Source organism: Syngnathus floridae, chromosome 1 (assembly GCF_059516105.1).
Source record: "Syngnathus floridae isolate MCC-2025c chromosome 1, RoL_Sflo_1.0, whole genome shotgun sequence".
NCBI classification, from domain to species: Eukaryota; Metazoa; Chordata; class Actinopteri; order Syngnathiformes; family Syngnathidae; genus Syngnathus; species Syngnathus floridae.
This window is the reverse complement of record NC_142413.1, coordinates 14,109,825-14,131,791: the sequence shown is the minus strand read 5'-3', so window position 1 is coordinate 14,131,791 and position 21,967 is coordinate 14,109,825. Positions and strand designations below refer to the sequence as shown.

At 40.5% G+C, this 21,967-nt stretch overlaps 2 protein-coding genes across 4 annotated transcripts; one reads left to right on the top strand and one right to left on the bottom strand.

Annotated features, from left to right (window-relative positions):
- Positions 1 to 338: 338 nt before the first annotated feature.
- hdac3 (histone deacetylase 3) lies at positions 339 to 5,628 on the top strand. 3 transcript variants are annotated; one of them, XM_088373259.1, is made up of 15 exons: positions 341 to 545; positions 898 to 980; positions 1,165 to 1,307; positions 1,528 to 1,609; positions 1,730 to 1,786; positions 2,046 to 2,101; positions 2,187 to 2,320; positions 2,683 to 2,763; positions 2,851 to 2,924; positions 3,124 to 3,188; positions 3,259 to 3,348; positions 3,531 to 3,589; positions 3,762 to 3,841; positions 3,943 to 4,100; positions 4,171 to 5,628. In XM_088373259.1, exons 1-15 carry the CDS (start codon positions 491 to 493, stop codon positions 4,238 to 4,240), a joined length of 1,287 nt encoding a protein of 428 aa, XP_088229385.1. In that variant the 5' UTR covers positions 341 to 490; the 3' UTR covers positions 4,241 to 5,628. The 3 variants fall into 3 exon arrangements, with proteins under 3 accessions (XP_088229376.1, XP_088229385.1, XP_088229393.1); XM_088373267.1 differs by lacking the exon at positions 341 to 545 and adding an exon at positions 621 to 818; XM_088373250.1 differs by having other exon boundaries at positions 339 to 545; positions 2,683 to 2,924.
- A 99-nt stretch (positions 5,629 to 5,727) lies between these two features.
- On the bottom strand, positions 5,728 to 21,940 carry myot (myotilin). Its single transcript, XM_088373328.1, has 19 exons — positions 21,816 to 21,940; positions 20,501 to 20,629; positions 19,067 to 19,119; positions 18,818 to 18,977; positions 18,679 to 18,738; positions 18,248 to 18,389; positions 17,707 to 17,730; positions 17,205 to 17,324; positions 16,870 to 17,077; positions 12,134 to 12,332; positions 11,176 to 12,041; positions 10,137 to 10,287; positions 9,943 to 10,044; positions 9,534 to 9,571; positions 8,785 to 8,923; positions 8,424 to 8,631; positions 7,933 to 8,098; positions 7,655 to 7,788; positions 5,728 to 6,917 (listed from the first exon to the last, which is right to left on the bottom strand). The coding sequence occupies exons 3-19, from the start codon at positions 19,072 to 19,074 to the stop codon at positions 6,775 to 6,777; spliced, it is 2,868 nt and encodes a 955-aa protein (XP_088229454.1). The 5' UTR covers positions 19,075 to 19,119; positions 20,501 to 20,629; positions 21,816 to 21,940; the 3' UTR covers positions 5,728 to 6,774.
- Positions 21,941 to 21,967: the final 27 nt, after the last annotated feature.

Sequence of the window (21,967 nt, the reverse complement as noted above, 5' to 3'; positions counted from 1 at the left end):
TATTAGCTGGCAACCGGTTCAGGGTGTCCCTGTGGGGATGGGGATATATATAATATGAATGGCATTGATGACAGGTCCAGTGATCATTTTTCTTCTCAGTACAAGCACAGTACAATTTAAACAGAGGGAAATTATTTTGAGTGTAGATCTTTTTATTATTATTATTAATTATTAATTATTATTATTATTATTAGTAGTATGATTATTATTATTATTATTATTATTATTATTATTATTATTATTATTATTATTATTATTATTATTATTATTATTATTATTATTATTATTATTATACTAAAATCAACATTTCTAACATACGCTCTCCAGACTCCCCCCGCCCTTCTCTGTCATGACTGTCGCGGTCTGATGACGTGTCCGATTCCGGTTTTACCATGGCAGCAGCGGCTACCTCTGCTAACTGAAAGACAAAATGTCGTTTTTATAGCAGTTTCGGCGGTTACAAATCTAGTGAAACAACGCATCTCTCACAATGACGAACAGGACGTCGTATTTCTATGATCCTGACGTCGGGAACTTTCATTACGGTAAGTAACGAAATGTGTGTTCGCGATTGGGCCTACAGAATCCAAACGCTGCTGGTTTTTTTATCATTAAAAAACAACAACAACAACAACACTTTAGTATATACCACAGGGAACGTTTCTGTAGTTATTCACGCGTCTATTTAAATGTGAAGCTCGACATTCGCTTTTTCCACGGAAGCGTCTTTGCAATAATGTAAGGTATCAATGCTTCATATTTGGCATTATCTGCCAAGTTAAATTAAAATTTTGAAAGATGAGCATCTGTTTACAAAGGTAGAATCAAATCCTTAACCCCGGTTACATATACACATACAATACGATGGAAATGATGTATCGTGTTTTGTGAACTTAGGTGCTGGTCATCCTATGAAGCCTCACCGATTGTCCCTGACTCACAGCTTGGTACTGCACTATGGACTCTATAAGAAAATGATGGTGAGGTCAACACAACAACAGGCCACAACATAAAATGCACTTCGTCACAATGTTGACACTATATGTCAACTGTGGACATGTGAAGCCTTTTGAGACATTTCTGTAATTAAGGGTTATGTGAATAAACTTGATTATATAACTGCATGCAGTTCATGAGTGACAGCATTCTTGATATTTTTTGCAGGTGTTTAAACCATACAAAGCATCACAGCACGACATGTGTCGCTTCCATTCTGAAGACTACATTGACTTCCTGCAGAAGGTCAGCCCCAACAACATGCAGGGCTTCACCAAGAGCCTCAATACTTTCAATGTAGGGGATGACTGGTGAGTCTTTGCATTCACTTTCTTGAGCATTTCTCATGAAGGACAAATCATTCAAATATATTGCTATACAAGCATTCATCCTCAATCATACCTATGAACAATTGGGGGTGGACAATTGGCCTATCATGCATGTTTTGGGAATTTGGGTGGATAATTGCAGTACTATGCATCAATCATTGTTTTCATAATTATTCAGCTGACGTCTATTTGTGTGTCTCAGTCCGGTCTTTCCAGGTCTTTTTGAGTTCTGCTCCAGATATACGGGAGCCTCGTTGCAGGGCGCCACACAACTCAATCACAAGGTAACACATACTGAAACATTTTGTCTTAAATTAAATTTATAATTAGACATTATTTTGGCATTTATCTATGTTGTTCTTAATGATTGTATTTATTGATAGTCGTCCTTCGTTTTCTTGCAGATTTGTGACATTGCCATCAACTGGGCTGGAGGATTACACCATGCCAAAAAGTTTGAGGTGAGAATACACATTCGCACAAAACCTGGTCTGACATTCTGCTTTTTTGAAGATAATACTGGACATTTTTTCACCGCCACTAGCAGAGAGCCATTCAATCACACAACATAGTTATTGGTATTATGGAATTAATATGACACTGTATCGGCAGAATTCCTTTAATGCTCTTGTGTAAACGCATGTTTTCCTTCGTTGTTTTTATTGTTTCTTAGTCATGTAGTGGCTGACGACAGTGCAAAATTGTTTGTTTTGTTTGCAGGCGTCGGGATTTTGTTACGTCAACGACATAGTCATCAGTATACTGGAGCTTCTCAAGTAAGATGACGCACAACAAGATCTTACCTATGGCTCCACCAGAGCAATCGATATACACTCCTTGACTCGTGCGTGTGCGTATTAGATACCACCCCAGGGTTCTGTACATCGACATAGACATTCACCACGGCGACGGCGTGCAAGAAGCCTTCTACCTTACCGACCGTGTCATGACCGTGTCCTTCCACAAATATGGCAATTACTTTTTCCCTGGCACAGGTGAGCGCTCCTTTTAAGCGTTCTGAGAAATGATTAAATGCAATGTCCATGGCGTGGTGGGGGGCGGGTGTTAGCAGGACCGTTTTGTCCCTGATGAGTTAAAAGACATTCTACAACCTTCTGCACCACTTGGTAAAAGCTTTAAGTCGATCTATTTACATCTGTTTATTGAAATATTTCATTCAAAGCCCATATTTAGAATGAGAAGACTTCTGCACTCTGTCGACTCCATATTTCTCTCAAATTTGTGTAACTGGACAAATAGAAAAAGTAATCACAAGGTCAATGCGCTGCTTTGAGACCGTGTGCTCGTCTCTCTCTGCAAGCGAGCATTAATGGCGTTTATGTGTGTGTTGCTGAAGGTGACATGTATGAGGTGGGAGCAGAGAGCGGCCGATACTACTGCCTCAATGTCCCTCTCAGGGACGGCATTGATGACCAGAGTGAGTTAGGCGCAGTCCCACAGTGTAAATCACTGACTGTTTTACACGTACACTCTGACTGTGTGTGTGTGTGTCTGTGTGTGTTAGGTTACAGGCAGCTTTTCCAGCCAGTTATTAAGCAGGTGGTGGATTTCTATCAGCCTACTTGCATTGTTCTACAGGTACGCAATCATTTTTTAGCATCGCTCAACGTTACCAAAAGCTAGTATTCTAAAAAAACAAAAAAACAAAACACTTAACCCTTAATTTAAATCTGTCATCACTGAGACAGTTGATGAAAACATCAAGTTTATGTACTAGTGCCCAAATTGTGTTACATTTGCTGAAGCGCAAGCAACACGGACACGTTCTATCTTTCAGTGTGGAGCAGACTCTCTGGGCTGTGACAGGTTGGGCTGCTTCAACCTCAGCATACGAGGACACGGGTTTGTAGTCTTATTTTTTTTTACCCCATTGCATATTGTTATATTCTTTAAGTTTTGTCTCCTTGTGCAGCGAGTGCGTAGAGTTTGTCAAGAGCTTCAAAATTCCTCTGTTGGTCCTGGGAGGAGGCGGCTACACAGTCCGGAATGTGGCTCGATGCTGGTAAATTGCATGCGCATGCACACTCTTGGCACCATGCCCCCCAAAATATTTACATGCTTTTTGGAGAATACCATGATACGCTGTTATTATAATAATAATAATAATAATACACAATACTTCTTAGGCACCTTACAAAGCAGTTTTAGGTTTGCTTATACTTGCTTTGCGTTATTGCATTATAGGACCTTTGAGACGTCTCTTTTATTGGATGAGTCTATCAGCGACGAGCTACCTTACAGTGGTGAGTTACTCCAACCTCCTTTCTCTAAAATTACAACGGCAATGCATGTTGACGGTATTCTTTAATCTTGGGCGCCATCTAGTGGACAAGCCATTTTGTAGTCAGCACTTGTGAAACATTGTACAGTACTGTACTTTTACATCATGTCAAACATTGCCTTGTATCCTTCCAGAGTATTTTGAGTACTTTGCTCCAGACTTCACGCTGCATCCTGATGTCAGCACCAGAATAGAAAACCAGAACTCGCGACAGGTAAAAATCCAGTGTAGTTGCTGTGTTCTGATGTTGATGACCATCTCAAAGCACACCTTTCACATGTAACCACTTTCCTTTGGATGTGTTGATGGGTGCAGTATTTGGAGCAGATCCGTCAGACGGTGTTTGAAAACTTGAAGATGCTGAACCACGCACCCAGTGTTCAGATCCACGACGTGCCCTCGGACATGCTGAGCTACGAACGCACTGATGAACCAGATCCGGATGAGAGAGGCGGCGAGGAAAACTACACACGGTTAGATTACACATACTTCAATGACAAATATCCATCAACTACCCGTTTGAAGTTTAATTCCTTTTCACAGGCCGGAAGCAGCCAACGAGTTCTACGACGGTGAACATGACAACGATAAAGAAAGCGATGTGGAAATTTGACCTGCTTGAAGGACTTGAACAATTTCGAACCAGCTGCTGGCTTCCTGCCCTTTTCTTTTTATTAGGTCACTGACAATTATGATGGACACACAGAGCATCTGGACATTTCAAAACAATATTCCTGGTCGAAGTGTTATGTGTGCGTTTGTTTACAAGAAGTCATCTGCAGTTTGCTCATAGTATTTTGTTAAATGTTGGTACAATATTAGTGATAGTCACCTACCTGACATGCTTCCTTTTTTTTTAATTTCCACAACCTTCACAATGAGCAGTTGCCGATGAAAAATTTCGTTCATCTGACGGGTCATGCGCAAGATGCTGTTCAAAGCACGTTTCAGTATGTGAACTGCATTTGTAATTCAAACCCACTCGACTGTCAATAGCCTTTGAAAGAAACATTTTGCATGTGCCTTTCGGTTCAAATTGGTTGTACATAAACTTCCATTTCTTTCTGGATTATACACTGTTGTACAAGTGAACATGTATGATTGTCATTGTATAATACACTATTATAGTATACTGTATATCAGGGGTGTTGAACTCCAGTCCTTGGGGGGCTGCGTTCCAATATGTTTTCCAAGTTACCCTCGTTAACCACACCTGTGTGAAAAGTTGAGTTCATTTTCATGTTCTGCAGGAGCCTAACTTTTCACACAGGTGCACTTAATGAGGGAACGGGGGCCGCGTTCCAATATGCTTTCCAAGTTACCCTCGTTAACTACACCTGCGTGAAAAGTTGAGTTCATTTTCATGTTCTTCAGGAGGCTAACTTTTCACACAGGTTCACTTAATGAGGGAACAGGGGCCGCGTTCCAATATGTTTTCCAAGTTACCCTCGTTAACCACACCTGCGTGAAAAGTTGAGTTCATTTTCATGTTCTGCAGGAGCCTAACTTTTCACACAGGTGCACTTAATGAGGGAACAGGGGCCGCGTTCCAATATGTTTTCCAAGTTACCCTCGTTAACCACACCTGCGTGAAAAGTTGAGTTCATTTTCATGTTCTGCAGGAGCCTAACTTTTCACACAGGTGCATTTAATGAGGGAACGGGGGCCGCGTTCCAATATGTTTTCCAAGTTACCCTCGTTAACCACACCTGCGTGAAAAGTTGAGTTCATTTTCACGTTCTGCAGGAGCCCAACTTTTGACACAGGTGCACTTAACGAGGGAATCTTGGAAAACATCTTGGAATGCGGCCCCAAGGACTGCAGTTTGACACCTGTGCTGTATATGGAAGGACTGCAGATTTACAGCAGTTTAAATAAATCAGTGATCCGATGTTTGTATACTGTGTAATTTGGTTGGCTAATGTAATCTAATCTTTTTAGTCAGGTTCTTGTGCTTTTGATATTTTTGCAACATTTTTTAAATAAATGGAACATGGCCAATCGTCTTGATTTTCATCAAATCTAAGAATGGGCCTGGCACCATTCCACCTCATGCCAATTACCTACTTCCTGATGGAGGCCATCAGCCCAACATAACAGTTAACAGAGGAAGCAAAATATTGCGTTTATTCCACATTCTTCCATTAGTATGCTTACACAACTGACACAACAAACAGGGTTTGAAGAGAACACCTTGCAGCCTAACATTTCATTAATTGCTGTTCAAATGCAAAACATACTGGATTCAAATCAAGAGTTATATAGAGACATTTCTTATTGTAATGGGAAATTTACCTCCACTTTATTAAAAAAGTGTTGGGCATATGGCCTTTTGAGCTTCCAAATAGGAAGGTCTAATTGTTAGCTCAAGTTACCCGTGTTGACTCAATGAGAATGAATATCGCAATGTTTGATAGCAGATGCAACATAGATATTAATATCTTAAAATAAAGTCATTCACATGCACTCCATATTAGCACTCAACTTTAAAAACAAACAATACTGTATGTTGGATGGTGGTGTGTGCAACAGGGGGTTGAGTCAGTCACAAGACTGGTGGGAGGACTAAAGTGCAGTACTGTATTTTCTTCCATTGATGTTGAACTGAGGGCAGCTACTGTAGTGAGTATGTCCAAAGTTCACATTTCTGACCGAGGCTATCTTTAAGCGTGACAAAGGACTGACGTCAATGTTTCAAGACATTCCATGCAATATGTACTTCATGTTATGATGCTGACTTATGAGGCCGGGTTTCCGGGTACATTGTGTGTTTGTTTAGCCACGAGGACAAATGAGGCAATTGTCACTACACAACTATTAATACACTAAGTAAGTGACCGACCTAAACGCATCTTACTGAGAGATGCCATGACAGCTAGCGTGGCGGCTTACATGCTTCCTTTCTAACATTACCTCTGTTGCCTGAAACAGTAATTGCAGTCATGGACAACATAAAGACTGAAGATTTTAAAGAGTCAGCGGAGTGAGGACGAGCACGCATGTTAGCTAAACAATCTTTGGTTTACTTCGGTAACACACGTTTCTAAAATACTGCGGGAGTGGTTTGACAGTTCTGAGCTGTGTGTGTGTGTGTGTGTGTGTGTGTGTGTGCGTGCATGCGTGCGTATGAGTGTGTTTTGGAAGCATCTACAGCTCCTCGCTCTCATACAGGGGGGCAGTGTGCTGGGCATGGGGATCTGCTGTCACTGCCGGCACGTGGTTCAGAGAGGACAGCACTTTCAATGCCTTGGAGCCAGGAGGGGCCGTCTTCATGGGTTGGACTGCTCGGCCTGGAAAGGACATTAAAAAGGAAGGACTAAACACATCAATTGAAATTCTCTTAACATGAATACTCTCGTCATTTAAAAACAAGATTTAAAAAAAAAGAAAAATCAAGTGCAACCAACAGATAAGTGGTCCTTCAGTGAAGGGGTTAACATTCCCTTCATGCCAGGTGCCTGAAAATAACTCGTCCTCCACAACGTGGAACAGCACTGGCTCTGTGCCTCCACTGTCACTTACATGGACATGTACAGTATGCACACAATACGGCTCGATACGACCTGAAAATATTAAACGGCATTTATGATGACTGAGTACTGCAGCTTTCCTTTTACTACTGCCAAATAAATGATTTACATATGTACAAACACCAAAGCCACTGACATAACTAGACATGGCAAAATTTTAATATTTCTCATACTCATTAACAACACGAGACCAGTATGATTAAAGAGGATGTCAACCCCAAGTGAGCAGCCTCTATCTAGTGAACAGACCTAATCGTTTACATTTGTGGTTCACATGCAGCATGTAGTGATCCAGAGAAACAGCTCACATGCTCATCAGGTTTCTGTTTGATGGTGTAATGCAGTACTTATTTCACTTATTTGATGCCTTTCAGGCTCTAGAATTGGGTTGAGTCTGGCGTTAAGTGCAGGACATCCGCCATCGGTTGTTAGATTTCACCGTCGACTGGGTTTCTCCGGCGGAGAACTGAGAGAGGAAGAAGGCTTGGTGGACTTACTGCTTATATCCAGTCTGGCGTTGCATGTCGACATGCCAGCCTCATTGATAGCCGAGAGCGTGTACCACCCCGCGTCGGACTTGGACACCCTGTCTATCAACAAGCACTGCCTGCCAGAGCCGTCTTGGTACAGGCTGCAGCAATGGACAAGAGGACATAGTAGCAAACGTTTCATGGATGAACGTGCAAACACCGAGATTGATTTGAAACAAGACCTCTACTAGCAAAGTTTGTATCTGGTTTGAACTCTACTGAGAATTGGTAGTGACTCAGCTCACCTCATTTTTGTTGGATCTATGCGTAGCATTTCTTTATCTTTCTTCCAAAAGAGTTGAGGGGGAGGTGACGCATCCACTTTGCACTCTAACCTCACGGTGTCGCCTTCAAGAGCTCTGAAGTTTGACATCTTTTGGACAAAGGTGGGTGGGCGGAGAGCTTCCTGGGCTGCAGAGGGAAAACAATTGACATAACATTACTACATGTTGCTTTAAGGCAAGATGGTAGACATGAGCAGTTTTAATTAATAACTTTAAATCAGCGAAAAAGTCAGAGGGTACAAAACAAATTCCAAGGCAACAAATGTACAGTAATACCATGAACAAATGCATAAGATTTGTTTTGACCCCCCCACCCCCAAATCAATGGAAGATATCAATGTTATTTTCTGGATGTTTCTCAGTCTTTGGATCGGGGATATCGTTTTTTTTTTTTTGTTTGTTTGTTAGTTTTTTTTAATCAGGGTTGACTTTGCCATGAATAATATGATTACCTATGACAGTAAGCCTCAGGGTAAATCTGCTTTCTCCTGCCCGGTTCCTGGCAACACACTCGTACACGCCAGCATGGTGCACCGTGACAATCTCTATGATGAATGAGTGCATCCCTTTCTCGCAAACCAGCATCTTGTGGTAGTCGTCTGGACGTATGGCTTTCCCATCCAAAAACCAGCAGATATCTGGTGTAGGGAGTCCTCCAACCTGAATGCGAATGAGGAGCATTTTAGGTCGGAATAGTACCGCGTATCTGCAGCTTGAAAAAAAAATGTCTCTCGACCTTTAATTGACAGACATATCTGTCCTGTATGCCCCATTTTGCAAAGTGATACTTTGAATTGTGTTTGTGTGTCTCACCTTGAAGTCAATTCTGCAGAAGCGGCCCTCCTCCACAGTGAGGTCTTGAGGGATCTGCATGAAGCGAGGGGCGTAACATTTCTCCTGGATAGCTGATCCCTCATTCCCTCGTTCATCTGTCCCACAGTGGTGCTTCCCCCTGCAAGGGAGAGACTGACTATTTATTTATGACCGCTGTGATTCAACACACAGCAAGTAGATTTTACCTGTCTACGACTCACAAAACACACAATCGTGTCCTCATTTGTAACACTCCTAGCTATGGAAATTATACACCCAAAAGTTTGTTATTGTTTGTTAGGGGAAAAAAAAAGTTGGATTCATAAGAGTTTCATTTGTTAGTTCACGTGCCACACATACCACATCAGATGATTCATCCAGCTGACCCTATTTTGCAAATTCAAAAGCTCTATGTTGCATTCAACCAATGTGTGTGTGTGCTTGTGTGCCTTAAAACATATCCAATAATGAAATTCATTCATTTATTATCACATGGTTGACCTTTAATTGAGCTCAACACTACCATTGCTATTCACATTCACTCTTGAGCTGCGACTTGGCCCAAAAGTAACCATCTTTTTAGTGTCTTGTCATTTCTAGGGAGTTTTTTTAGCTCAATATACTTTGCCCTTAACTTTCCCTGTGCCCTTGTCATACACAACTGAACTGAACCCATTATTCTATCCCATCGTCTCCCAAAACTACTAAAATAGTTTCCAAACATTTATTTTTACAATACATATATTTACCATAGCCCACCAGTGTGTCTTCCTTCTGGTGAATCTGGCTGTAATAAATAGAACAAAACAAATCAGTTAAGTGCAGGCTTTTATAATAATGAAAACCAACAAGGCAAGAGCGTGATTTGTTTGTACGTGCGCATAATCGGAAAAAAAACGACTTGAAAAAAGTCTTGTTTTTCCACAATTTTATTCCTTTGAATACAACCCGTTTTACAACATAATAATAATTATAATTAATTATTAATAAATAATACATAATAAATTATTATTATTATTAATTTTGCTTAAAATATTCTGGTTGATAAGTGATTATCTCTTTTTATCTGACTTTTTTTTTTCTTCCCATAACTGCCGAACACACTAACTGCTGCACTACACTGTGCAATTTAAACCTTTTAAGAAAGGTTGACATCACCTGGTCAAGTTGCGAGTCTGAAAGACTGTCTTGGTCAAACACACAGTTGGCGTTGTCGGGGCCCAGCAGCCTTCGAGCCATGCGCTCCTCATAAGAAAGTTTCTGTTCAAAGAATCATATATGAATAGTGATATGTTGATGTGCATTCAGTTTATTTATTTACTTTTAGAAAAAACAACAACACTGCCACATACCTGGCTATTTCTTCTCTTCACTTCTTTTGACCGTAGTTTCTTTTCCAGATCCTGGATGAGAGCATCTTTGGACCCCTGGATCTCTTCATCTGTGGAGCGAGAGGAAGACGGCCGAGAAGCTACAGCTTTCTTGGGAACAGGCTTAGGAAGACTGGGATAGACAAAAGAATTGAAAGTTTGTGAATAAGATATGTTTTTTGATAAACCAGTCATCAGGGCTCCCATTCAGTCCCAAGAAAACATCAAGTAACATTTTATGCATTGTTAATCTATTTGATCAATTAAATTCTGTGGAATTTCTTTGCTCTAACTTTGATGGACAGGATGTGTAGTTGCTAGGTCGTGAAGCAATGGAGGCATACTGGACCTTCTGATTTGGCAGTCCTCAAAAGGGGGCACAAGAAATTCAGACCCCAACTAGAATGCTAGCAGACGAAGATTTTGAAATATAGTTGACCCTTGGAGGTCAACCTCAATTTGTAGTGATAGTAACATGATGCTTCAAATTTGCTTCATGAACCAATTATTCTATTTTTTGACTCCTGTACATGTCACTGATGAGTTAAATAAAATAATTTAAGAAATGGCAAGTACAACAAATACAACAACTGGCTCATGAAGAAAATTTGAATTTTACCCAGAAGAAAAACCCCAATTTACACCTTAACCGTGATACACATTTAAAATAATGAACTACATTGGTATGTGAGTCTAAAAAAAGAAAAAAGCAATTATTTATGGTTCTTTAACGTAAACTAAAAATACTTTGAACATAAAGCAAACAGAAAAGACAAAAACACAGAAACTGCAAAAAAACAGACAGCCAGTTTGAACTACAATTTACAATGTTAATGAGAAATATTGCAATATTTGTACCACAGGTTGGCAACCCATTCTAGCCAAAATATAAAATACAGTACATAAAGTAGAAATTTATTTTGCTCATGTTTTCCATCCCTGAGACTAAGCAGGGATCCATTTACTCATAATAAAGGTGCTAATGATTAAAATGGACATGAATGTAAAAGTGATTACTCACATGCTCGGCGTCCCCTTGTAGTTGGCGGGCAGACAGACCACAGCAGGTGACTCTCTGTTGGGACTGTTGGGTGTATTGGGCTGAGGCAGCAAGGAGGTGGTGGGAGAGAGGTTGGAGTAAGGGCAGGAAGGCGACAACAGAGGAGGCTGCTGAGGAGTGGAAGAGGGAGCGGCTTCTTTTACGGGGAGGTGAGGGCTTGAAGGGGCTCGCGGGGAGCGGGATGGGGAGGTGGATGAACAGGGGGTGGAGTTGGAGGACAGTTTGGAATACGAGGAGAAAGAGGACTGTGAGGGCAACACAGAACAGAGGTAAGCAGCGGGAGCAGACATGGTGTTCTGATTAGCTGGCAGAGTGGCACTGCCAAGACCACTTGCACTTGGGATACTAGGGGTGAGGGTTATGCTGGAGCGCATGGTCACGCGCGAGGAAGAAGGGGCAACAAAGGAGTGAGGAGGAGCGGCAGAGGAAGTGGAAGTGGGTGAGCTCAGACTGGATGAGGATGGTGAAGACTTGCTTGTCCCATTAGGCTGTGTCTGATTTGGAGTGAAGCTCAGTGACTGAAACTGTGACTGAGACTGAGACAAGGACTTTGACAATGACTGGCTATGTGAAGACATCCTTGTAGTTTGACTTTGCGCTTCAGGGACACTTGAACTATGCCTGGAACACGTCAGGTTTTCCTGGCAATTATTCTGGTTCTCCTGAGCCTCCCTTATCACACTTTCGTAGCTGGGTACCTGGAAGGCAGATTGCGACTGAATAAAGTGTCTTGGCCGTGCATAGTTGAAAGCACTGGGAGGGAAGGCACCGGGCTTAAAGGTAGGCAGGTCTGACAGGTTCATAGTGTTGCCTCCTAACGGGGAGGACTGGACAAAAGAAGAGCATCAACAAGTAAAGACTAGCTGGGTAGCTGGGAGAACATTGGTAGCTAAATGAATTTGAGAACAAAAAATCTTACATTGAAACGGAGCTTGCTTGGTGTGAACAACTTGGGTGTTGGGTGTTTTCCTTCGACTTGTGCAGGTGGTAGCGGCAAAGATGGAGGATGAGGGCTGGGTGGATAGACCGTGACCTCTGGGGACCTCTGGACCTCTGAGCACTGGTCCTGACTGAAGTGATCTTCCGAGGAGTGGTTGACCAGCAGATTCTCTTGAAACCTGGGTGAAAGCATCCAGCAGTTTGAAATACAACTGTTCCAGCCAGGATAGGGCGAGAACAGACAGAGGCGAGGATAAGTGTGACACACATAACCATGACAAATATCAATGATTTCTTTGGTTTCTACCCACCCGCAGTATAAAACTGACAAACAATCCCATGAGTTCTAGTCCTGTTTTTTATCTTTCAAACTACAGTGTGGACGATTGTGGCATCACGGCACCAGTTGTCAGTTTTGTATTTGAGACTTGGGACTGGCACAGGGGAGACACTGACATGTGGCTGCATATGGTTCCCTAACCGGGAATCAAGTTTACATATCCAGTATGATTATAAAAATGATAAAACCATGGTGAGGGCTACACAACTGGGTGCACTATTTGAACAAAAGGTTTGAACAAACGCAGCTCCCACCTTTCAGGGAAAGGTTTCAACAAGTCTCTTAGCCTTTTTCTCTTGGTCATTGGACACTGAGAGAGACAGCAGCAGACGAGTTTCAATTGGATTTTAAAATTCAGTTTCAAATGACAGCTACCTTAACTACAATCCTGTGTCCAAAGGGAGAATCCGTTAGTGGCACCAACTTATTCTGATTGCTTTTGCCAGATCAGCTTTGGGGGTTGGAGCTCTTTGTCATGAACCATTTTCTTCAATTTCCACCAAAGACTTTCAATTGGATTGAGATCCGGACTAACAGAGCATCCAAGTATCCCAACAGAGAACAATTTCCTTTCCTTTGCCCATTGTAACCTATCTTTTTTCTGTTTAGGTGTTAGTGACTGTTTTCGTTGAGCTTGTCTGTAAATAAATTCCACTTCATTTAAGCGTCGTCTTACAGTTCGGTCACAGATTCAGACTCCAATTTCTTCCCATTTAGTCCTCATTTGTTTTGCTGGGCATTTTCTGTTTTCAGGACATATTGTTTTTAGCTTTTCTGTCTTGCTTGGTCTGTGCATGCCTTTAACAACCTTCCCATGTTGTTTATACTGAACTGATTCTACAAACCTACAAATTGAAAGACGCCAAGCACCACTTTAGATCTTGGAGATTACTCTTCATTAGAGCAGTAAAATATATCTACAGTGAATTTACAAACTTGTCACATAGCATGGTGGTGATCATTTAGTGGTTACTAGTTAGCAGGTATGCTTACTTGTTGAGAAGTCCCTAGCTTAAATTTCTACTCAAGCCCAACCAACTGGTGTTTTTCTGTGGGTACTCAGGATTTAGCCCACATCATAAAACACTTGTGCATTTCATCAGCTATGTAGTTAACATAATTATTATTACATTATTATAACCCTTGATGATTATCCGTGTACATTTTAACATTGATTTCAGCATCAATGGGCTGTGCTTCAGGGATGAGAATTCAACAATTTCCAGTGTTCATGCTGGCTGATTCCTGACTGTGTGTAAGGGAGGAAGAGATTAAGTGGTCAAAGCTATATTGGTCGAGGAATTTGGACATCGGGTGGCAGGTGCAGGCACACAACTGGTGACTCACACATGCATGCAAACACAATGTTTGTGTGGCACAGACAGCTAAGAGAGCACTATCCTTTTCATCCTCTGTGCCTGACAACGGCAAAGTGAACAATACCATCTGACCATTGCGCTCTGGCATCTACAGTCAACATTTCCTCAAAAATAGAAGCAAAGCAGCTCAATCTTGTCACCTTCAAGGCTGCTATTGCCCAATCGCTTACATATGTCTCTGCTGTGCATCAGGAGCGGCTAGCGTGCTATCACTCTTACATGTTCATCTTCTTGTTTTATTTTTCCTGTGTTGTTTACTTGTATGTGCGTTGTGAACTCTGTCTTGTCACCCTGGGATAGTGAGAAACGTTATTTCGATCTCTTTGTGTGTCTTGACATGCAGAGGGATTGACAATAAAGGAGACTTTGACTTTGATGTGCATCGCTATTTCTTCACGGGAATAAAAGGATAGATTTCATCAATACAATACAATCACATATTTGCAATGTAATGCCTTAATTTTGGCATGGTTAAATTGTGGTAAAATATATCCATCTCATTGTTTGGCGGTTGGGAGTTTGAATTCAGGCTTTGGCCTTCTTGTGTGGAGTTAGCATGTTCTTTCTGTGCTTGCATAGATTTTTCTCCTCGGACTTGTGTGTGCAAGCTCACACACACATTTACCTTGCAACTGATATAATGTAAACAAAAGTTGGGTAGTAGCGAGGAAGGAAAGCTCTGAAGGACCAAAGTCGACATGTCTACACTTCACATTACAGATGATGATATAGCTTCGGAGACTTCCAGATATAGATAGGACACATCACTGTCAGCAAAAAAAGCCAAAGCATCCGTGCCAACATTCTCTGACCATACCAGTTTATTAGATTTGTTTTGAAACAAACAAGATAACAAACACTTCAGTGGGAAGAGGGGGGGAAAAACTCGCTTTGGTTGTAGCCTCATTGGCAAAGAGACAAGCATGCAGGCAGGGAAATATTACCGCCCTCGAATGAGCTCATAATTTATTCTGAGATACAGCTTGGCTTCAATATGAGCATTTTGGCATGCAATCTGCAGACTGGACATTAACAAGTGGGCCCTCTCTTTAGATCAAGGCAAATGGAAATGGGCATGACATAATATATTTGTTTGAAAGATGAGTAAAGAATGGCTACATGGGGTTACAAATCATTTCAAAGTCAATTAGCGTTGCGCAACAGGTGTGAGCACGTTTCTACTGCAGCATTGTGCACACCAGCAAAATGTCAACCCAGTCCTTCAAATAATTTTGACACTTTCTCGAAATGGTCTCAATCAAAACATCGAGTTTTTTTTTATTTTTTAGGGGGGGGGGCAACAACAAAAAAAGTTCCACGAAATTATTCAAGTCCTTTCCCAAAACACACTCTGCATTCATTCATTGTGAAGCGCGCGTCCTCTTTAGGGCCATGAAAAGGAAGTTTTGGGGAGAAAAATAAATATATATATCTTACCTTTGAAAACTTCTATGGACCTTTATGTTTGAACCTGACGACACGCAGTAAAATTGGTGCTTTTCCTTCAACAATTGACGAAAACAGCCAAGAAGCAACAGCAGACAGGTGACGACAAGCTCGCACGCTCGACTGAAGACGAGAAGAGGCTTGCAAGGCAGACAAGCTCCACTTGATTGCTTTTTGCCCCACCAACGCCTGAGCGAAAGCGCCGCCTTGTGGTCTATTCATTCACTGCACTTTATAACTCACCAACGGTAAACTTGGAAATATAATTTTCAACTTAAAACCTTCCATCTTGACTCATTTGTTGAATACACCATGTCAACATGTCATCATATTACTTAATGGAAAATTGAAAAAAATGTGAGCACCTGTGATAGAAGACCATTTTTTTCCAACAGTGACATCCTTTGAAGTTAAACAATGGAAATGGAAATATACAAATGGACATTTGATCATGCTTTTAATTAATGTAAAGCACTATGAGTTGCATATAGATATATACACTTGAGTACTTGTGAATTAGATTTTTTGGGAGGGGTCAATCAATCATTTACTCAGTCAAATTTAATAATCTAGAACAGTGATTCGTTGAACGATTCGTTTGAACGAATCTTTTGAATGAACTGATTCTAAAGATTCATTTCACTTAAAAGAACTGGAATGCACATCACGAGTTGCTGTGTGCTTTTACTAACAGTGACTGACACTATGACGATTGTGGTGCGTTTTCAGTCCGATGGAAATCAGAGCATGTAGTTCAACGGGAGAACCTGGATTGTTCATTTTTCACCAAAGTAAAATACACAGTCAAGTCGAGACACCTCAACCGCTGTCAGAACAGCAGAGCGTCTTTAAAAGTGACTTTGTTCTTGATGTCGCAATATTTTATAGAGCTAGTCTAATACAGTAAACAAAGCCATATTGATTCTTTTGGATTTTGATCACAATCACTTTATTCCTTACACTGTCTAAAACCCTTTTTCAAAAACTGTCACTTTCATTTACAAAAGAAATACAATTTAAAGAATATTTTGTATTTATTTTTATTCAATTATTCGACTCTCCATACATATATAGGAATAGAACTTTACGTCTTTTGTTGTAATATAACTGATTTTAATATAGAAGCTGGTGTAACACTTAACAGATTTTTGTTGGTGGTGTGCCTCGAGATTTTTTCCAATGAAAAGGTGTGCCGTGAATGAAAAAAGGTTGGGAAACACTGATCTAGAAGAACACAATATATATTGTGTTTGAAAAGCACGAGATTATTAATTTTGACAGAATAAATGATTGATTCATCCATCCATCCATCCATCTTCTTCCGCTTATCCGGGGTCAGGTCGCGGTTGATTGATTAACCCCTCCCAAAAAAATCAAACTTACAAGTACTCAAGTAGGCTAAAGCAGAGCAGCCAGGAGAAACTACTGGAGTGAATAATTAACACAATTTGTTTAATGGAATTATCATTAGATTTCAAAATGGCCTTCACAAGTGATATATTCTAAGGTTGATTTCATCAGATACATGAACATAATGTATCATGCACTCACCCAACATCACTTGTGACATCTTCCAGGGAGCTGCTAGGCCAGTCCGTTGCGGGTGGGGGAGCAATCAAAGGGTCAGGCAGCACAGTCGGGACGTCTTCACAAGTATGTAGAGAAGCACTGTCAAGCTGGACATCTGCTTCATTGGACTCCATAAAGCACTCTGCTTCTTGCTGGCGAATCACCTCTATCTCCAGCTGCTCCTCAAGGTCTACATGGGTTTTATGGGTCGTGGGTACTGTTAGTACACTCGTTTGACATTTAGATGTGTTGCTCTGGACACAGCAATTAAAAAAGAGCTCCACAATTTATGATTTACAGAAAGAGGAATAACAAACCATTGTAAACATCCAACATGGCAGAGCATGAGTCTGTGCCAAAGGAATTATGGGCGATGCACGTAAATAAACCAGAATCTTCTGGAAAGGCTTCAGTTATCACCAGTGTACAAAGCTCCTCTGTAGACAGCAACACAAGAACATTTATGCACTGAACTGTATTGCATTTTTATTTTGAGTCATAGCATAACAATGTGCACTTTTGATTTGAATTTTATGAATTTAAACAGCATTGTTTCAATGAACACATCTAGGTGTTTCTGAGTGAGTTTGCTTAACTGGTGCATTAAAGCTTGTAAATAAATATGATTAGCTGCTAGCCACACCCGGTGTAATACAAAATAGGAAATGACCAATTGTTTGAATTGCTAAAAGGAGACTATTCTTTTAATTCTAAACAAATAAATTAACAAAAGCTTTTAATATGCCATGGTTGGGTGAACTGATTTGTCCGTCATCTGTGACAACACCAATAGTGGTTAATATTATGCTGTACACTCACCTGGAACTGATGCAGAATTGGCCTCTGGAAAAACAGAAAGGGAAGAAAAGTTATTTATTTTGGTGGAGTGTCCAGAATTATTCTAAAGCCTTAAACTGTGCATCTTCATAAATTGCTTAAAAGGAATTTTATTTATTGGATTATGCCATTCTGGTAGGGGAATAGGCGTAATTTATAATATACGTACATTTATCAGTCAGAATCATTGAGATGATGTATTTTTGTTTTTTGACCTTGCTACTTGGAACACTGATTATTATCAAACGTAGGCTACGGAAGCAGTAAGCTGCCAATGTGGGGGTAAACATTTTTTGATTGACAAATGTGTATTTCAATACATTCGAATGTATTCACAAATACGTTTGAACGTGTTTGTGTGAACGTTCCATGTGAAAATAATTAATTAAAATAATTCCATGGAGTATGCACATGTGGAAATAAATAGCCTGTTTTAGGTATACCTTTGAATGTATTTATTAGTCATAAATGTGTTTACTTTGTTCATACTTCTATACAAATGCGCTTACTTAAATGCACTTACTTTTGCGTAATATCCTGAAGTCATCAGAGTCCAGAATTTGCTCGTCCTCTCGATACCAGGTCACCTGCAGAGGCGGTGTCCCCCTCAGTCGACACTCCAAAACCACCAACTGGCTCTTCAATGCGTACACGTCCTGAAGGCACTGAACGATGAGGTGATGACCATCAAAGAGAAACGAGCACAGGAAAACAAACAAAAATATTTGCAATATTTGTTTTATGCTCAAAACAAACAGAAGTTGTCAGTAGAAGTGTCAAAGTCACAGAGCTATGGCTGTGGTCATCTCAAGTTCCTCGTCATTTCCCTCAAATTATTATCACAAATACTTTTACAATAAAAAATTCCGGTGATGGTACGAAAGAGTTCTGTAGTTTTCCTAAACTGGGCCTTCTTCATTTTTATGCTGTCCATATAAAAATAATTTATTTTACCTTTACAAATGTTGCAGCAACTTCGTTTCCAAAATCTTCATTGGAGTTGCGACTCTCCGTCTGGAAGCAATATCATACAGTCCATTTAGTCAAGTACTATTGTCGTTGTTTTCATGTCTTTCAGAAGTGTTGGAATCACCCTCTCGGGGCTAACGCAAGGCTGCTGCACCAGGCTGGATTGTCTCGAAGCGGGTGCAGTGGAAGACAAAGATGAGCTGGAGGAGAGCTCCTCGGTGGACGAAGCAGAGGAAGAGATGGTCAGCGATATGGAGCTCGTCTTCTTCTGCACTTTCTGGACACTTTGTAATTACATACACAAAAATATGTACAGTAGTGCTGCATGACTCAACATCATCCCGCAGAGTCTACACAATGTTGCACAACTTACTGGGCCATGTTTAAGGCGTACCTGGAGGCAGTAACAAGTGTTCGATTTCTACTCTGCAAAAAAGAAAGCAATCACTTGAAAGAAGTAGAATGTTGAGTGATCGAGCTGCAGTAGTCCTTTACACAACCACTATGATGGGGAAAAAAAATGCTTACTGTGTTGTCTTCCTGTTTCTGTTTCTGTTCCTGTGAGTTTTGTTTTCAATTTTCCAGGTGAGATTTGGTGGGCAGAGCCTCATGTACGATGTCAATTTCAATTTGTGTAATCTTCCACTGTGCTTTTTGTTTGTTTTCTGGCTACAGCTTGTATCTTTGCAGTTTTGCTTATTTCGTGTTTTGTGCTTGGTTCAGTTCTGTGTTTGCATTGTTTTTGTTTCGATGTATTCTCCCTCTTACTGAGGCCAAAGGTTCGCCCCCACCATGAGGCATCAACTGATGAAGCCTTTCACACCAACAGGAGTGTGCATGCGTCTGTCCTGTAAGCCCGGAGAGGCAACTGACAGTAAACACCGAGGCTCGGGTTTCCAAGCTAAATTAAACTGCGACCTCCCAAGCAAAGTGAGCCTCTGTGACCTGAGATAAAACTCTCAAAATAACACTTCACCACAGATTTCCAAGATGCTCATAAGTGTTTCAAGAAATCACTTCAGATGAAACAAAGGAAGGCTATGAAACTTGCAAACTCAATTTAAAGAGGCCACCCACTGCGTAATTCAAGCCCCAGTGGAGAGTAGATACATCTTGTCATTATGTAAGTGCGTTGAAGTAGACCTCTGCACTGACTGGACTTTGAGTTGCCAGTTTTGTGTTATACGCATTTACTCTATTTGTTACAACATTGTTCCTGTTGCTTTTTTTACTTTTACAATACGTGTCTTCCAAGCAAGCAAAAAAAAACATGCATATATTGCTATGGCATTTTGTGTTTTATTGGTTATACACTTCATATTATTAGTTTTCTTAACTTCTGCAATGGTACATTGTTTTACATCCTATGCTTATGGAAAGCTTTTATAGTACTTGATCACTACTGTTGTTTAAAATACGCTTTAGAAATATATTTGTTGCCCATCTTACTGCAGTTTATAAAATGTGCACCCTTTATTTTGGAGTTGAAGAAAACTAGCGTGTGTGTGTCCTTTCATTTATTATTGATTTATCAGACATGAATATCATTTTATGGGCCATTTTGTATGTGAATTTAAAAGTACTGTTTTGTCACTTATAAAATGAGCTAAACCTCCATCTATCTTTCATAATGCTTGTCCGCATTGATATCGTGGGTGAACTGCAGCCTATCCCAGCTGACTTTGGGCAAGTCGTGGGGATTGGTTGCCAGCAAATCTCAGGGCTAAAATGCACTAAGCAAAAGATGAAACTAAAGACTCTGGCAAAAAGATGTAACAGCACTGTAAAAACAAAAAAAACATCATACCAAAAGTCAAATGTGGAGGTGGTGATGGTCGGGGGCTGCTTTACTGTGATAGAAGGAACCATGAATTCTCTGCTTTACCAAAGAATGTCCAGCCATCGCTTTGTGACCTCAGGTCGGAGCATTTTGGTTCTGCAGCAGCACAACAATACCAAACACAATAGCAAGTCAATTTCTGAAAGGCTTAAAAAACAAAACAAATTTTTCGGAGTGGCCTACAGTCTACTCTGGACTTGAATCTGGACCTTAAAAATGCCATGCCAAAAAATGCAGCATCTATCAAATTCACAAACACGACAAAATTCATCATTGCCTTTGCATGAAGATGACAATACGCCCTCTTTTACACCAAGCGCAAACTACTTTCTGTCACCAAATTATCAGGTGCAAGGCTGCTTCAAGTGCAGCACGGCTCCAAACACGCTAGACTAGACTGGCACTGGCCAGTCTACCAAAATATTTTTTTGGGAGGAGGGGTTATTGTTGGCTTTCCTGTGCAGTGGGAAATATGAACATGAAATTTTATGCTCCATTCATCTCCTTGTCTGCTATTTACTGATAAACAGTTTACGTTATACGTTATTTTAGTGGGGATAAACAGTGTAAAAATGGATGGATGAATGGAAGGATGCATAGATGGATAGATGGATGAATGGATGCATGGACATGTGTTTATGAAATCCACTATTAACTAGTGAGAGCTGTAAAAATGTTCAAACTATACAGTAAATGTGTGAAGGCTATCGTATTAACACAATACTAATCGAATTTAAGACGACCCTGCTGCTACTCAACATCCCCAGCAGCAGATGATGACCAATACAACTTCAGTGGTGGTAACAACATGATGCACCCCTGGGCTTATTTACAGAAGTAAACTAATTAAGCATGAGTAAAATATGTTTTTGCTTATTTTAAATAGATTTATTCTTACTTCCAATAATTTGGCATATTTGATGTTTGAAAAATATGCCAGATTTATTTAAGTACATTTAATGTTAGCGATCAAGACTTTTACTCAAATAGTATTCTGGAATGCGAGTGTTATTTTCACTGGAGCTATTTTCTGTTAAGGTACACGTTGATACATTTACCCAAGTATAATTTTCAGGTACTTTACATAGTATACAGGACTACAGGCTACACCATGGGCTGGTTGCCAGCCAATTGCTGGGCACATAAAATTGACAAACACTCACTTTCACACCAGTTTCAAGTCTTGCCACATACTATTTTAGAATGTGGGAGGAAGCCAGACTAACTGGAGAAAACAAACAACATGCAGACCGGAACAGGAGACCAGAACTGAGATTCAAACCTGAGAACTGTGAGGCTGTCCCAATCCAAGACAAGTTCACCAAAAATATTCTGTTACTTTACTGGACTAGACACATATTTTGCATTCTCATTGTTGCATCACTGCAAAACTGAAAACCCTCCACCCCGGATTTCTCCAAGCACCTCAATTTA

What these genes read in the sequence shown, in the direction of transcription:
- hdac3 (XM_088373250.1), top strand. Translation starts at nt 491, where the DNA reads ATGACGAACAGGACGTCGTATTTCTATGATCCTGACGTCGGGAACTTT. An exon ending in TTCAATGTAGGGGATGACTG is followed by an intron (nt 1,308 to 1,527) that starts GTGAGTCTTTGC and finishes TGTGTGTCTCAG; the next exon opens with TCCGGTCTTTCCAGGTCTTT. An exon ending in AAAACCAGAACTCGCGACAG is followed by an intron (nt 3,842 to 3,942) that starts GTAAAAATCCAG and finishes TGATGGGTGCAG; the next exon opens with TATTTGGAGCAGATCCGTCA.
- myot (XM_088373328.1), bottom strand. An exon ending in CTTCAGGATATTACGCAAAA is followed by an intron (nt 17,731 to 18,247) that starts GTAAGTGCATTT and finishes CTGTTTTTCCAG; the next exon opens with AGGCCAATTCTGCATCAGTT. An exon ending in ATAGATCCAACAAAAATGAG is followed by an intron (nt 7,789 to 7,932) that starts GTGAGCTGAGTC and finishes CCATTGCTGCAG; the next exon opens with CCTGTACCAAGACGGCTCTG.